This window comes from Euprymna scolopes, chromosome 15, assembly GCF_053919585.1.
Source record: "Euprymna scolopes isolate OS-2025 chromosome 15, ASM5391958v1, whole genome shotgun sequence".
NCBI classification, from domain to species: Eukaryota; Metazoa; Mollusca; class Cephalopoda; order Sepiida; family Sepiolidae; genus Euprymna; species Euprymna scolopes.
Genome location: NC_136496.1, coordinates 124100942 through 124117559, shown reverse-complemented (window position 1 = coordinate 124117559; position 16618 = coordinate 124100942). Strand labels below are relative to the sequence as shown.

General features: G+C 33.6%; 1 protein-coding gene across 11 annotated transcripts in view; it reads left to right on the top strand.

Moving 5' to 3' along the window:
- Positions 1–16618, top strand: part of LOC145294110 (membrane-associated guanylate kinase, WW and PDZ domain-containing protein 1-like) — a 664188-nt gene that overhangs the window by 631884 nt on the left and 15686 nt on the right. For 6 of the 11 annotated variants that reach the window (XM_080141199.1, XM_080141202.1, XM_080141196.1 and 3 more), the window contains 2 exons: positions 3227–3333; positions 7989–8091. In XM_080141199.1, coding sequence (XP_079997325.1) covers positions 3227–3333; positions 7989–8091 — 210 coding nt within the window. The remainder of the gene's footprint in view (positions 1–3226; positions 3334–7988; positions 8092–16618) is intronic. The other 5 variants (XM_080141205.1, XM_080141198.1, XM_080141204.1 and 2 more) reach the window with 1 other exon arrangement.

Sequence of the window (16618 nt, the reverse complement as noted above, 5' to 3'; positions counted from 1 at the left end):
GTGTGTGAACTGGCTTCGACTAAGGCTCTTAATTGATCGTTGTCAACATCCTATGGCTGACCAATATGCTCATCATCTTCAAAACTCTCGTCATAGTCATGAAATTTCTTAAACCGCTATCGTGCTGTGCCTTCAATAGTGGTTCCTGGGTCAAACACTTTGTTGATATCACAAGCTGTTTCAACAACTTTTTGGCCTAGCTTGAATTGGAATAAGAAAATTTTGTGAATTTGCTTTTTTTTTCCATCTTGTATTCAACATTTTGAAAAGAAGACATAATTGTCTTAAAAAGATTGTAATTTAAACGATTAGATAGTGCAAAAAATGCATACTAAAATGATATATAAAATAAAATATATAAAAGCCAAGTACGTCCAAAGATGGAATACTGCTGCCATATCTGAGCAGGAGCTGCTAAAAACAGCCTATCTTGCCTTGACAGAGTACAAAATAGACTTTGTGGCTTAGTGGGGGATGCCCTTTTCTTTACCCTGCAACCTCTCTCCCACAGAAGAGACATTGCGAGCCTATCCTTGTTTTATCATTATTTCCATGGCAGGTGCTCGTCTGAACTCCAATCTCTGGTGCCCCCTCGCCAATCCTTCACGAAAAACACACGTCTAGCTGAATCCACTGTGAAAAATTTCCCCCACTCTTTATCTGTGCCTAAATCAAAACGTAGATTCCATGAACAAAGCTTCTTTCTTAGAACTGCACGCTTGTGGAACTCTGTTCCATCTGCCTGCTTCCCACCTGACTACAACCTGGATGTCTTTAAGTCCAACATTAACAAATTCCTAATGAACCGCCCTCTTAAGTAAACACTTCATTAAATCTCCACACTAACGTACTGTACTTGCAATAACCCTTATCCCTGAGTGGCTTCCGGGCCTTGATAAGTGGTGACCACCATGTAAAAAAAATAAAAATAAAAATAAAGGTATTATAACAAAAACTTATCTGAAATAAAAATTAAAAATTCTGCAAGAACTTTCTTCTCAACCTTATAGAAATAATTTTCATATTCTAAGTATATGCTCTTTAGTCGGTTTATAATTTGTGTAATCGACGACATAATTGAGAATTTAGGACTTGTGGCTTATATTTGTGATCTTAGTTTGCATAAAAATTGCCTCAGTCTAGAAGTATTTCCCCTTAACTGACTGCCAACAGAAGAGATCAGCGTCCTAAATTGTCAATTATCATGTTGGTTTTTAATGGAGGTAAAGTTCTGTTCCTCTCAAAATATTTTGTAAATAATATAACTTGTTTTTATTATTTTTATTTTTTTAATAAACGTATCAATCCAGAGTGACTCATTTTGGGTAGTTTGTTCCTTCCAAAATAGAAGACACTGGTTGGAATGTCTGCGCTTAAAATGTTTGGTTTAAATAGTTTTATTAAAAAGTTTTGTAAAAATATAAATGCATTTACATTAAAAAAAAATCAATCTTAGTCACAAGCAAATCATATGACACATTTTTATTATTGTTTTTTTTTTTTGTTTTAAATAAAAATATTAATCCAAAGTTTGGTTTAAATAGTTTTTATTAAAAATTTTTGTAAATATAAAACGCACTTTTGGCTGTGAAAATTCACAAAACAATCGTAAATGTGTGTGTGTGTGTGTGTGTGTGTGTGTGTGTGTGTGTGTGTGTGTGTGTGTGTGTGTGTGTGTGCAAAAGTCAAGGTCAAATCAATGTTGATTGAAATCTGTCCTTTTATTTCTTTTTTCGCAGTAAAGTCAGTTGGGGCCTTTATTCCCTATTTCGTCCAAAATAATTTACAAATAATGAAGTACTTCCACCTCCTATTTTCCATCTATAATATAAAAGCGAAAATGTATGTGTGTGCATTTTTTGTGTATGTCTGGCAAAAGGCTCTTGGTGGGAGGGGTAGCGCTCCGGACAGTTACTCTTTCTTAGAACCTTTTTTATGCTACCTAGATTATATCGAAGATTTATGAAACGAGTTTGTGTGTATCTTTAATTTTGGCGACTTTTACGTGCTATTTTTTTTTTTTTTTTTTTAACGCGACTTTTACGCGCTTTTCAGTATAAAAGCGAAACTGTGAAAGCGAAATCAAATTCTCGGCCTTTTGTGCCGAGACGTCCAGAAAGCAATCTGTTTTGATCAATGCATTTGAAAAAAAATAAAACCATGTCATATCAGACAATTGCTATTCATTGGGACACTTCCCCAACATCTTGGCGGGAGAAACAAACAAATACACAGAAACTCGCGTGCGGCACCAAAGTTAAATCGCGTGATGTTTGACCTCATTAAATTCACGCACCTTTCATTTAACTTTAAAATCGTTAAATTAAAATGGTTTTTACTTCCTCTCCTGCCGTGGCCGAGCGGGTAAGATGTCAGGTTTTTTTCCCTTTCTTTTCCACCTTTGCATTAAGGCTTCAGGTTCAAGCTTACCTCTGTACCAGAACTTTTTTTCTTTTACACCTCCAAAACACCCGGGAAACGCCAGGCACCCCTGCTAGTATTTCTTTAAAATTAAATATAGCCCACATTACGCACCCTTACATTAAGCAGCTATGTCCTAAACTTCATGATGAGCGGTGAATTAGTTTAGGAGTGAAACCTATGTACATAAAAAATATATAGACATATACACGTACCTAATCTATTATATAAATCTTACTTCTCTGTTTAAATGTATGTATGTATGTCTAAAACTTTTGACAGAAGCGACAAATTTTCACAAAATCAGTATTGTTTTGAAGTTCAATGCTTCGGATGACAAATATCAAAAAATTGGCTACAAACATTAATTCCTTCACCCTCAACTGAGCACTTTTTTACAGGGAGGGGTCGCTTTTTTTGCCAATGTTTTCAAAAGTCATCCCCTCTTTTCGATTGTCTAGCCTACGTCACTTCCGGTTTGGCGATGGGCGCAACAGCAAAGACGTCAGTTTTTATTTATTTATTTTTTTTTTTTTTCCACATTTTTTGCCTCCTTTGCGGTACGGGCTAAAGCCTGCCTGCCTACTACTATTTTTCTTTTTTTTTCTTTTTCTTTTTTCAACACACACCTCCAAACACCCGGGCAACGCCGGGCACCTAGGCTAGTTTTATATAAATTATCTCCCTTTGTGTTACATCAGATTATCTCCCTTCGTATCAGATGTCAGTGAATAGCTTACATATTAAAAGAAACACAAAAAAGCTTATATCAAAGATAATGTTTGTGTTTTTTTTTCTTTTTCAGAGTTCTGCTGGTTCAATGATCAATGCTATGGCCTATCCTGCTATCAGTGAAAGTGATCTTTCTCACAGGTCAGACCAATCCCCTTACAACCAACCAGCTAATGAAAGGTGTGTGTGTGTGAGAGAGGGAGGGGGGTATTATTGCCTGCCTACAAGTTGTAGTAATGCGCTCATCTTGCCTGAAAAGAACAAAAAAAACACCTCCCAATTATAGTGTTAAAAAAGCTTCAACCTGAACTTGCTCCCACACTTACGAAACTGTTTAAGCGTTGCCTTAAGGAGAAGTGCTTTCCAACACCCTGGAAAAGCTCATCAGTATGTCCTGTATTCAAGAATTCAGGTGAAAAGTCATCTTCCTCTCAGTACAGACCAATAAGTCTCCTGTGTGTTATGAGTAAGTTGCTGGAATCCATATTAAATAGAGAAATAGTCAACCACCTCAGCAAAAATAACCTTCTTAGTGACATGCAATATGGTTTCCGTTCTGCCAGATCTACCGCAGATGTGCTAACGGTTATACCTCATAGGATTAGTGAATCTCTTGACAAAGGCTTCCTTTCCAGGGCAATTGCTCTTGACATATCAAAGGCCTTTGATAAAGTATGGCATAAAGATCTACTTCACAAGATTTCCAGCTACGGTATCACAGGTAATGTTCTCTCAATCATTAAATCATTTCTCTCCGATAAGCTCATAAGAGTAATGGTTGATGGTCAGAAATCAGAGGCCCACAGTATTAATGCTGGAGTCCCTCAGGGGTCCATCCTGGGCCCAACTCTTTTCCTGATCTACATCAATGATCTCCCTAAACACATACTTAAATCATTCGTTGACATCTATGCTGATGACACGACCATCTACGGCAACACATCAAAGGCTGTAAATGACAAAGTTCTTTCTGATTCTCTCTCTTCTGATCTCGAGCGCGTGGTTCAGTGGGGGAAGATGTGGCTGGTTACCTTTAATGCATCTAAAACCAAGCTCCTATCTTTACATCATCAACGCTCTGATCCCCATCTGGCATCAATTGAAATGGATGGCTCTCGTCTAGGAGAAGCCCCATGTTTTGACTAGCTACTGGACTTGAGCCTTACTCCTGATCTGAAATGGAACACGTACATCAAGTCTGTTGCCAAGGTCGCTGGAAAGATGGTGGGATCCTTCTACCGCTCCAGAAGATATCTCACTACTGATGCAATTCTCTATCTATATAAAAGCCAAGTACGCCCAAGGATGGAATACTGCTGCCATATCTGGGCAGGAGCTGCTAAAAACAGCCTATCTTGCCTTGACAGAGTACAAAATAGACTTCGTGGCTTAGTGGGGGAGGCCCTTTTCTCTTCCCTGCAACCTCTCTCCCACAGAAGAGACGTTGCGAGCCTGTCTTTGTTTTATCGTTATTTCCATGGCAGATGCTCGTCTGAGCTCCAATCTCTAGTCCCCCCTCGCAAATCCTTTACGAAAAACACCCTCTCTTTATCTGTGCCTAAATGACAAGTAGATTCCATGAACAAAGCTTCTTTCTTAGAACTGCACGCCTGTGGAACTCTGTTCCGTCAGCGTGCTTCCCACCTGACTACAACCTGGATGCCTTCAAGTCCAACGTAAACAAATTTCTGATGATCCGCCCCCTTAAGTAGACATTTTTATTAAACCCCACATTAACGTACTGTACATACCCTTATCGCTGAGTGGCTTCCGGGCCTTGATAAGAGGTGATCACCATGTAAAAAAAACAAAAAAACCTATAATTTGCTTTCATCTACAATCAAATTTGGCAGATCTGCATTAAACCATTAGTGTTCAATTTTTTTTTTTATTATTTATTATCAGAAATCTTTTGTTAGTATTAGGTTGAGAAAAAAGTTCTTGCAGAATTTTTAATTTTGATTTCAAATGATGTATTTTCAAATAAGTTTTCGTTATAATACCTTTATTTTATATTTCATTTTAAAGAGCGTTTTGAACTCTATCTAATCGTTTATATTGCAATCATTTAAAAACAATTATGTCTTCTTTTCAAAACATTGAATACAAGATGGAAAAAATTTGCACAATTTTCTTATTTCAATTCAAGCTAGGCCAAAAAGCTGTTGAAACAGCTCATGATATCAACGTGTTTGGCCCAGGAACAACTACTAAATGCACAGCTTGATGGTGGTTTAAGAAATTTTGTAGTGGCAACGAGAGTCTTGAAGATAATGAGCATATTGGTCAGCCATAGGATGTTGACAACGATCAATTAAAAGCCTTAGTTGAAGCCAATCCATACACAACTGTTTGAGAACTTGCATCTGAATTAGACGTAACGTATACAATGATTTCTCACCACTTGAGAGAGATTGGAAAGGCAAAAACAAAAAACTTGATAAATGGGTGCCTCACGAATTGAATGACAACCAAAAGAAACACTATTATGAAGTATCATCTTCCCTTCTTTTACGCAACAAGAACAACCGTTTCTCAATAAGGTTGTAACTTGCGATGAAAAGTGGGTTCTTTACAACAATTGGCGATGCTCAACTCAGTGGTTGGACCTCAACAAAGCTCCATGACACTTTCCGAAGCCAGAGTTGCATCAGGTCATACTGTTTGGTGGTCTGCGACCGGTCTCACACATTACAGTTTTTTTAATGCAGACGGAACCATTATGGCGAAAAAGTACTGTCAACAAATGGATGAAATGCATCAGAAACAACAACAACATACAGCATTAGTTAATAGAAAAGGTCAAATTCTCCTCTACGATAATGTCCGACTGCACGTTACTGAACCGACCCTGCAGAAGTTGAATTAATTGGGCTATGAAACTCTGCCTTATCTGTGCTTTATTACAAAACTGAGCATATGGAACGCAAGAAAGTGACAAACGAAAAGGTTGAGTTTAAACGTTTTATTTAAAGTTTAAACGATCGTGAAACAAACTGTTTGGTGTGTTAGGATAATTTGACGGTGGCAGCGGCAGTGGAGCGTTGGTAGGAATGCTGGTCGAGTGTTGATATTAACTTGGCAACGATCTAAGTTATTGTCAGGCTGAGGTGGAGGGGTGGTGATGGCAGGAACATGGCTTAGCATTCTGGTACGGCGATTCTTAATAGCTGGTGTCACTGGCGAGGGGTTGATGGCTGTTGGCTGGTGAGCTGTGGTGATCTGACGGTGCTAGTGGCGAAAGAGAGGTAGTCTTCAAGGCTTGTCCAGTATCACGAGTGAGATGGCAGTGGTGCGGTGGCGGCGGAGTAATTTCAGTAGCCGGTGTCACTGGTGAGGGGTTAACTGCTGCTGACAGAGGGAGATTCACAGCTTGCCATGTAGGGGCCAATCTGTTTGCTTGTCAAAAAAGCTGACATTTTTATACGTGCAATGCGGACGGAGTAGTAGGCAAAAGGCGGCTGTTATCGCTTGTCATCGTTTTTTATTTGTTTTTTGTGTTTTACTGTGTTGTAGGGATTCGTCTGTTTGATTGTATGCATGTGTTATATTGATTTGAAGCTAAGAAAGTTGTGAATGTATTCTAGTAGGTGTTGTACTGTTGCAGTGTTTCATGAAATAATTATTCGTGTTTATATGGTACCAGAGATGCGTCTGCTGTGATGTTTATGTTTTGTATTTTGATTTTTCTTTTGATGTGCAGCTTCCTTTGACGGTTTTCTTTGTTGAAGTGAGGTGTGAGTTATTCTATTAATGTGTGTACATAAAAAAATGGGTTTTGATGTTGTCGTGTGTGTTTAGTGTGTCCATTTACGTTGTATCGATGAACAGGCTTTGTCTTAGCATCACCATTATTATCACTGTTGCTGCTCCTGCTGGATTCTGGTTTATTCATGTAAATATGGAGGGATATGCGATACAACATCCACCATACTCTCCAGACCTCTCACCTACTGACTACCACTTTTTCAAGCATCTCAACAACTTTCTGTGTGAGAAATGCTCCAAAAACCTAAGTGATATCAAAAACGCCTTCAGCAACTTCATCGCCACCAGAAAGCAAGATTTTTACGTTACTGGCATACATACACTTGTTTTAGCATTGGCAAAAATGTGTTGATTCTGTTGGTGCTTATTTTGATCAATAAATTTTTGTTTGAGCCAAGATATATTCATCTGAATTTAAAAGTTAAAAACTGCAAGAACTTTCTTGTCAACCTGATACAATATTGTATATGAGCAAAATTATTTATAAATATTTACTTTATAGAATAGTTCAATCATTCATTTATACTAAATATAAAAATTAAATCAAATTATTAGAAGAAATAATATAATTTTAGCTCTTATACTCTAGTATGTAATCAAAATTTACAGAAGAAAAGTTTTTTACATTTTTAAAACACAACCCTTGCAGCAAATTAATTTAGACTCAAATTTATATCCGGATATTTCTATTCTATTTACAGTGCAATACTATTGATGAAGAAGTGCCCAATCTTTTTTATTATTATTTATTACCAAAAAAAATCATTGAAAATAAAAAATCATCTGATTTTAAAATTATCTTTTCAGCCATTTATTTGACTTTATAGGATAGTTAAAGCATTCATTTATAAAAATGTTGGTTTGTTATAAGGACGACTTATCAAAAAAATTTTGGATTGAATAATAAATTAAACTGATTGTATCCTTCCAGTCTAGATTTTCACATTTTATAATGAAAACTGAGACATTAGTGTTACGAATGTACATTAAATATTTCATTTTAATCTCATTTATTCTAAATTTTTATATAATTTGTCATATTCAAACAAATTCCTGGATTCTTCTAGGTATCCAACAGCAACTGCAGCAACAACAACAACAATAACGCCACAACAACATGCAGAACGTCCCAAAGACATGAGTCGACCCCCTCGAATCCAGAATCATCAAGTAAGTTCAATTTCTTTTTTTTAAATTATATTTATCTAAATGAATTAGTGCAAAAGTTGGACCCATTTCTTGCATTAACAGTAAAATCAAAACACTATATTTAAAATTAATTCAACCGTACGTAATAGCACACCTTTTTGTTTATATATGGATTAGGCATATACAATATCAATCACAACGTTAACTAATTTGCATATTCGTTTTAATAAAGAATATTTTATTAATTAACTATTGTTATTGTTTTTTAATTAAATGATTGTTTTCATTTTAATATAACGAATGATAGTGTTTGGCAATATTGTTTTCATATCCTGTGTTCAAATATTTATCGTTTGTGTTCAAATGTTCCTTTCTTTATGTTGACCAACTTAATTTTTACTAAGTTCTGATCTATTTCTAAATTGCAAGTGAAACGGCAATTGATTTCTTTTCCTTTTTTCATAGTCACATTTAAAAGATAAATTTGTATGGAAATTACCAAAATGTTAAAATGTTTATATGAAGGAGAAAGATTTAGTTTTATGCTTACAACAAAATTATAAAATTGTTATATGTTGATATTTCAAACATTCCAAGCAACTAATTTTGTGAAGCAATTATATATATATACTAGCAGATGTACCTGGCATTGCCCGGTATTAAATGTAACGCTAAATTCCTTTTAAAAAATGGAAAGAAACTGAGACATATGCATACGAGTATTGCTTTTTCTAAACAGTTCACTTCTTGTAAGTAAAAAAGAAAAAACAATACTCGGGTTGAGATCAAAACTAAAACCTAAAGACAGTGTCAGGTATGATAACCATTAGGCTAGCTTGTCACTATCTTTAAAAAGTGTTTTCAAACCTACTTATTCTTGACATAAGGAAGCTGCCATGTGAACAGTTCATGCATGCGCTGTCGTGAAACAAACAGATAAAAATCCAATGATCATCCAAATACCAATTTTTCAGTTTTGACCCCCCCCCCCTTTGGGGCCCTTTTTTCTGGATGAAAACAGATTAAAACGTTTTCCACATGTCTGAATACCCTACATACCAAAATTCAAGTCTGTAGATCAAAAATTCGTTCAGTATACAGGTTGAGAGTTGTCCTCTCATGCACACACATTTTCACTTATAAAATTACACACAAAAAATTCCGACTTTTTTTTTTTTTTGCATATCCAACTTACTTGTATCAAAATATATTTCTTTACTCACGCATAATGGAACGTTTTACTCAATCATTTTAAAATTGTTTCCACAAAATTATACCATTCATTACAAAGTAGCACGACCTGTGGAAATTCCACAAAATGAGAAATATATTTAATCAACAAATATATTTTGATAAAGCATTTTCTGCGTAGCACAAAATTTTTTTTTTTTTTTTAACAGAAGAAATAATACAATTTTTGAAGGCCGAACTGCTTCAGAAAAGGCCAAATTCTCGAAATTTGGCCTTTAAAAGGGCCAATCTGGCAACCCTGGACAATAATATGAGAGTGATCTCCTTTGATGTAGCCTCGTTTTTGGACATCTAATTACTGTACGCGTAACATACGGACTAACTAAAAAAGGCAACAAGCAGAATATTATATAGATAAAATCAATCTCCATAAAAGTCTCCAAATTGTTCATTTCTCAGTCTGCTTCATATGAATCTACGTTACTGGGGGGGGGGGGAAATGCTAAAATATTATTAAAAAGAAAAGAAAAAAGAAAAAAATTTTTTTTTTTTTTTACACGGTGGTCACCACTTATCAAGGCCCAGAAGCCACTCAGGGATAAGGGTTATTGCAAGTACAGTACGTTAGTGTGGCGATTTGATGAAGTGTTTACTTAAGGGGGCGGTTCATTAGGAATTTGTTAACGTTGGACTTGAAGACATCCAAGTTGTAGTCAGGTGGGAAACAGGCAGACGGAACAGAGTTCAGTTCTAAGAAAGAAGGCAGACGGAACAGTGCAGTTCTAAGAAAGAAGCTTTGTTCATGGAATCAACATTAAAAAAATCAAAATGTTACAATCAAGTGTTTACAAGTTTTTGTATCAACTTGTTTAAGTTAAGCACTTTAATGTATGGCTTCCTTTTAATGAAACCAAACATGTCCTGGGATGAAATGTGGATGCTTTAAAGCAATTTTTGGTGGTGGTGGTAGGAGGTAAAGAAAATTAATTCCTACGTATTAGTGTTGGGATAATTAATCAGAATTGGGAATCATGTTGATGATGCTCTCTGCTAGAATTAGGTCTCCCTCGCATCCATCGCTGTATGATTAGGGACAGATTTAATATGTGAAGTCATACTTTGCAGATAAGCAAAGTTCTCATCCTGATTGCCATTTTGAAGGATGATATTTCCACAGGCCATGCTAGTTTAAATAATTTCTATTCCTTTTCATCTTAACTCTGAGTTCATAAACTCAAAATAAGTCTACGACATCATGATTAAATATTTTTTGTTATTTTGTTTTTTGAATGTAATACAAAATTGACCCTAATTTATTGTTTTATTTCTTTAAATATTGTTAAATATGACAAATATATTGTTAAATATGACAAAAATATTGTTAAATATGACAAATATATTGTTAAATATGACAAATATATTGTTAAATATACTGTTAAAGATAATTACACATATTCAGCTTATCCATTCAGATTAAACATATTATAATACTGTAGAATTATTAACTGTGCTAATTTGGGATTATTTGAACTGCTGTACTCATCTTAGTTTTTCACAACATTTCGAATGATGTAACTTCCAACCTTCTTCAGGTGTTTTCTTTTATTAACTTGAAAAACTTTTCGTCAAACTCTGGGAACCCATATGGAACGTCAAGCTTAATTGTTTAGTCCATAAGGATTGTTTTCCCTTTTTATGAGGCATACATTTTTTTGTCATTTCACCCCAAACAAGGCATAGTTACTTAGTCGTGAGGGGCTACTATTTGGGACCAGATTTGCAAGGATACTATTTAGGGAGTTGGGCAGCGATATGTATGTTTACATTATACTTGATTTTCTGCATGTCAGTACAGTCAAGGAAGCAGGGGCCCGGGAGGGAATTTCAAAGTGAGGGGAAAAAACTATTTGAGTAGGTTTTACGGCATCTAAGGACCTCTACAGTGTAGGGGTGGGATTTTGCTGCTTGTCGTGTTTGTCGAGGGTATTGTCATTGAGGGGGTACTACTGCTTTGAGTTAGTCAGAGCACTTGCCATTGAAATACTTGTAAAATAGGCACAAGGATGCCATGTTTTGATGGCACAGAAGTTAGAGTTAATAGTTCAGGACCTATTAGGTTGGCGACTCTTTTTTTTAACCGAGAGCGAGAGACTAATGACAGATGCACCATCCTGGATGTGACAACAATACTCCATGCATGTTTGAGCTATGGCCTTGGAGAGATACAGGATACTCTTAGGTGTGAGTAGCATTTTGTCATGGTAAAGAAAGCCCACCTTCCTTGCAGCAGCCTTGGCCTCAATGTATTTGTTCCAATTCATTTTGTCTGTGAATGTTAACCCTAGGAGCTTGACAGAAATACTTTTAGACAGTGTATCATTAGCCATGGCAATCAATGGTTGAGAAAGTTTCTTGTAATTATTAAAGGAAATAAGTTTAGTTTTGGCAGCATTGAACATTACCAACCAGTTACGACCCCATTCCACTACAGACGGGAGGTCTTCCTCTAGAGTTTTAGCAATTTACTTAGATCATTAGTTTTACCCTTGTCTGTTATAGAGCATGGTGTTATCAGCAAATATCCCTATTTCAGAATAAATTTTATCAGGGAGGTTATTTATGAATGTAAGAAATAATAAAGGTCCAAGGATTGACCCCTGTGGCACACCCGCATTTATATCATGTTGTTTTGATGTTAATTAATGGTTGAGAGAACAAGAACAATCTGCGTCTATGAAGTAAATAAAAAGGTTCAGGTCAAAGTATTGTGTGGTTTCTTGAGTTTGAAAAAAAATTTCTAAGTTAAAAGAAAAAGGTCACCTGAAAAACGTCAATTAACTTATGGGTGACAAAACGAAACAGTCTTCTTTTGTGAACTATTATATAAGGAGTTTAGTGTAAGGTTCTGTGTTGGTTCTTCTTCCCAAATTAGAAAAATATACATCTGAAGAACGTCAATTTACATCAGCTGAAATGTAGTGGATAAAATAACAACAATATGAGAATAATAGTCCATATAAACCAAATAATCAATCTACATCTAAAAAATTCTGAAACGGAAATGTGATAATTTTAATTTTATTTTGTTATTCTGTTCTTGGTTTTCTTTTAATTTGAGGTTTTGTAGATTTTGATTCTCTGTATTTACAAAACTCTTTCTTCAAATATGCTTTTATTTTTTTATTAAAAAAAAAAAATTTTTTTTTTTTTTGCAATAAATTAACAATTTTCTGTTTTCAGCTAATTTTCATCCATTTTTTTCTTTCTTTTAAACCAAGAAATTTATTTGCTTTTTAAGCAAATAAATTTTCTGAAAATGCAATCATTGCAACATTTTTTTAACCTCTGCAGAATTTGTTTTTCTTGTCTCTCTACATCATTTCTCTCATCATTTGTTTTCGACTCAACATTTTGCAGAGATAAAATTTTCATTTTCCAAAATAAGTGAAAAAAGAAAATCCCAAACTATTTTTGGTTTCAATTGCCATTTTGTGTTCTTTGATTTTTAGGATTTATTAATCATGTTTCAATTTAGTTTTGATCCCTGCTCTCTGATCTTGGATTTTTCTCTTGTTCTTTTTTTTCTTTTTATTGTTCTTGTCAATGTTGATTACGTAGAAAACACTGTGCGTGTGTGTGGCCTTCTATTTTAGCGTGCTTTTCTCGTCGCCAAGGGAGAGGGATTCGCTGTGTAAGGTAGGAAGCCTCCATTTGGGTGTCCTAAAGAACATCGGGATAATATAATGATTGCTCCAGCTTCTCTATGGCATGCACCATTATTATTATTAGATCTTAAGTTGCGTTATCGACGCATGATAAATATTTGCTTTTTTTTTTACATTTCATTTTCTGTTTAGAAGTAAAACAAGTTTTCTTTCATTAAATCAGGGTTTTTACTTTTATCTTCAAAATAAGTATTTAAAAAATCTTTTTTTTTTTTTTTTAGCTGAAAACTTTTTTTTACTTTGAACGAATCCATCTTGATTTGTTGGTATCTATTTCGAATAGACTGATTCTATTTTTTTCTAGTTAAGTTTGTACAGATATATTTATAATTCATATTAATGGATTCTGACTTTGAACCGATTTGAGCTGTTGATAAAGAATTAAATACTTTTAGAATTTTTATCCTGTATACAATATTTTTTTAAATGTAAGAACATAAATAACTTATACTTTATAAAAACATTTTTTTTAAATTTGATGTATCAATTTATTTATAAATTATAATTTATAGCAACATAATATAATCACTATCCAATAATAATAATGCTAATAAAAAATTACCATTGGAACATTGTTTTCATATTCCCCTTCAAAATATCTTATGAGAATGTTAAATTATTTTTCATAAGCTTAAACAGAAAATAGATAGAATTGAGAATATTTTATAATTTGTAGTTTAATTAGTTTAAAAATATTTTAATTTCAACTATAGCTAATTTCTGCTTATTTCTTTGAAATGCTAAGTAGAAAAATATCGTCTGTTAGCATTTTTTATAATTTGAATAAAGATTGTTTTTTTGTTTTTTTAATTTTTGTATAGATATAGATTTTATAATTAATGATGTTGCAATTAAAGTACAAAATAGTTCCTTTAATAGTATTATAGTTTGTATAGAATATATACAGAATATGAACATTTGAAATGCATCATTTTTTTTTGTCACTATTGACTTCATCTGAAATGTTTCTTATAAACAACAGCTTCATTTATAAAATATTTTCTCTTCACAACTTCCATATCTTCATAGCATGAAACTTAATATTTTGCATGTCTCCAGACAATCTTATTTTCCAGTTCTGTTTGCATCTGAGGGAAACTCGTTTTTCATTCTTAGAATCTTTGATGCCATTTCCAAATGAATTAGATATTTCTATCAAGTCTTTTTTTCTATTTTCGATGTCAGTAGCTTATTATTTGATTCCAAGTTAAAGATCTATAATTAGCTGCAGATACTGTGCTCCGAGATGCAACCGTAGACGATGCATGTTATATGGAAGTCGTAAAACGTCCTTTCTTAAACTTTTTATCTTTTATCTGTTTTTTCTTTTTTTATCTTTTACTTTCATCTCTTTCGCCCGATCTATCATGGCTGCCTTAAAATGTGGTAAACATTTTTACAGCAAATCTTGTTCATTCATTTTTAAATAATTTCTTGTTTTTATTTATTTTTTTTTCTCATCTTTAAACGTTCAATCTATCTTTTTTATCCATAATTATTTTTGGTATAAAAACTTTTACTTTCATTTTTATTTCATGAATTTTTCTCATAATCTTATTTTCAATGGTATTTATTTATTTTTTTTCAATCATCTTTATTTCTTACTTTGTAAACACTGCACTTTTTTCTTCTTCATGGCATGTTATTGAAAACTATCTTTGATTTTAGAAATCATGTCTCCTCCTTGTCTGTCATCTTTGTATTCTAAGAATTTGTGTATTTCTTCATCTTTGTCTTTCATTCTAAATGATTCCAGTTCTGATTCATGTTCATGCTTGAAGCATTTCTTTTTTTTTTTACTATTGAATTGTTTATAAAATATGATTTTATTATCTAAAAATAAATTCTAAATATTTCAACAAGTCATACTGTTTATAGAAAGATGTCGTATGTTTTTTTTTATATATTAAAAATATTTTAATTGAAAAATTCTTCGTTTTAATCGTCTATTTGTTTGTCAATATGTACTCTATTTCTTTTTGTATCTGAATTTTTCATTTTCTTTTTAATTTTCGTGTTTTGTTCAACCAATCTATTCTAGAACCTCCACCACCACCTCCAGATAACTTTATCAATTTTAACTTCACTTTCTTAAGCAAATAATCTGATTTTCAATGTTCATATTTTATAAATTGTCTCCTATGATCTTCTTTTAACCAGTTTAAATTCCCATGTTACTTGTCTGATATATGTGGAACTTAATATAACAGCAGTTAAGTATATATCATAATTGCGTTGACACACTGATTCTTGTTGGATCACTGCAATTAAGCAACGTTGAGTCTGGTCAGTGCCAGATGAGTGGCCATTTAAGAATAGCAGGTGCTGTATGTAAGAGGACGTCAACACCTCCTTGCCAAAGATGTAAAAACCTAACGTCGTCATCTACTTTAGCAGAGATATACATACACTTGGGGGTCGCTTGTGAATTTAATATTCCCATGAAACTTCCTCCTTTGGAGGAAGCCCACCTAGCATGAGTGCCTAGTCAGTACAGTTCTACATTCAATGAAATTCTTACAGTGTTTGTAAATGCTTTCACAAATAACATTCTGTTGACGCAATGAACGTCGTTGAACAACTTCATTTGGTTGCATCAATTGCTAGATGAATGCTTGATCATTTTTTCATTCAAATGTTGGTCAAAATCTACTCGGTGGTCCTGTTTGAATTGATTGCTACACAGATGATTGCTTTAAAATCTTCAGTATTGTTTGTTCATCTTTCCATTTAAAACATTTTAGAGGCAATTTACATTTCCCGTTGACAACCATGACAACGTATAAAGAGAAGAGATTTATTTATTCTGAAAATACTTTCATGAGTTTTTGTAATGGGATTTTTTAATTGCTAATTATTTTTTTCTTTCATAAATTGATTTATTGGGAATATCGAAACACATCGTTGTAGAGTGGAAGTTGGTAAAATGTACAAACTCTGTCTACAAATTTACATTTTCGATAAATATACATAATTCATGTACAGTAGGACCCCTGGATACAGTTTTTTTCAGGTTACGATGTGGAATAGGATTTTTTTCCGGCCCCTGGTTATTGTATTTGCCCATCCTTACAATGTTATTTATAATGTTATTTGATTATATACATGTGTATTATATACTGTACTGTATTTTGTTACTCATTTTTAATATGTACTGTATAAAATTTTGCTTAAGCGATTTCACCTTATGATCCCAACCCAGGAACAAACTAATGCTGTATCCTTGGATTCTACTGTCTGTAATAATAATCTGTGCATCATCGTAATGCACATGGAATGGTGTCACAAAAAAATGACATTGCAAAGGGCATTGTACACATTGAGTGATAAATCGCAAAAAGCACATGACGTGAAAAAGTGCAATTAATAGAAGTAGCGGGAGGAAGCAAATGACTTTAAAAATGAAGCGTTTGGAAAGATGGGTGAAAGTAGGGTGGAGGGTATGCTAAATCTGGTGGGTTATCTTTTATGTAATATTTTAAAATTTCAATATAAAAGGGAATATGTATTCACTATATTCATAATATCGTTTTCTATTTTACAAAGAGTCTGAGTTGAATATTTTTGTCCTGGTCACAATTTGTGTGAATTTCTCATGAACCCTGGCAGATTGTGTTTATTTTTAATATTTG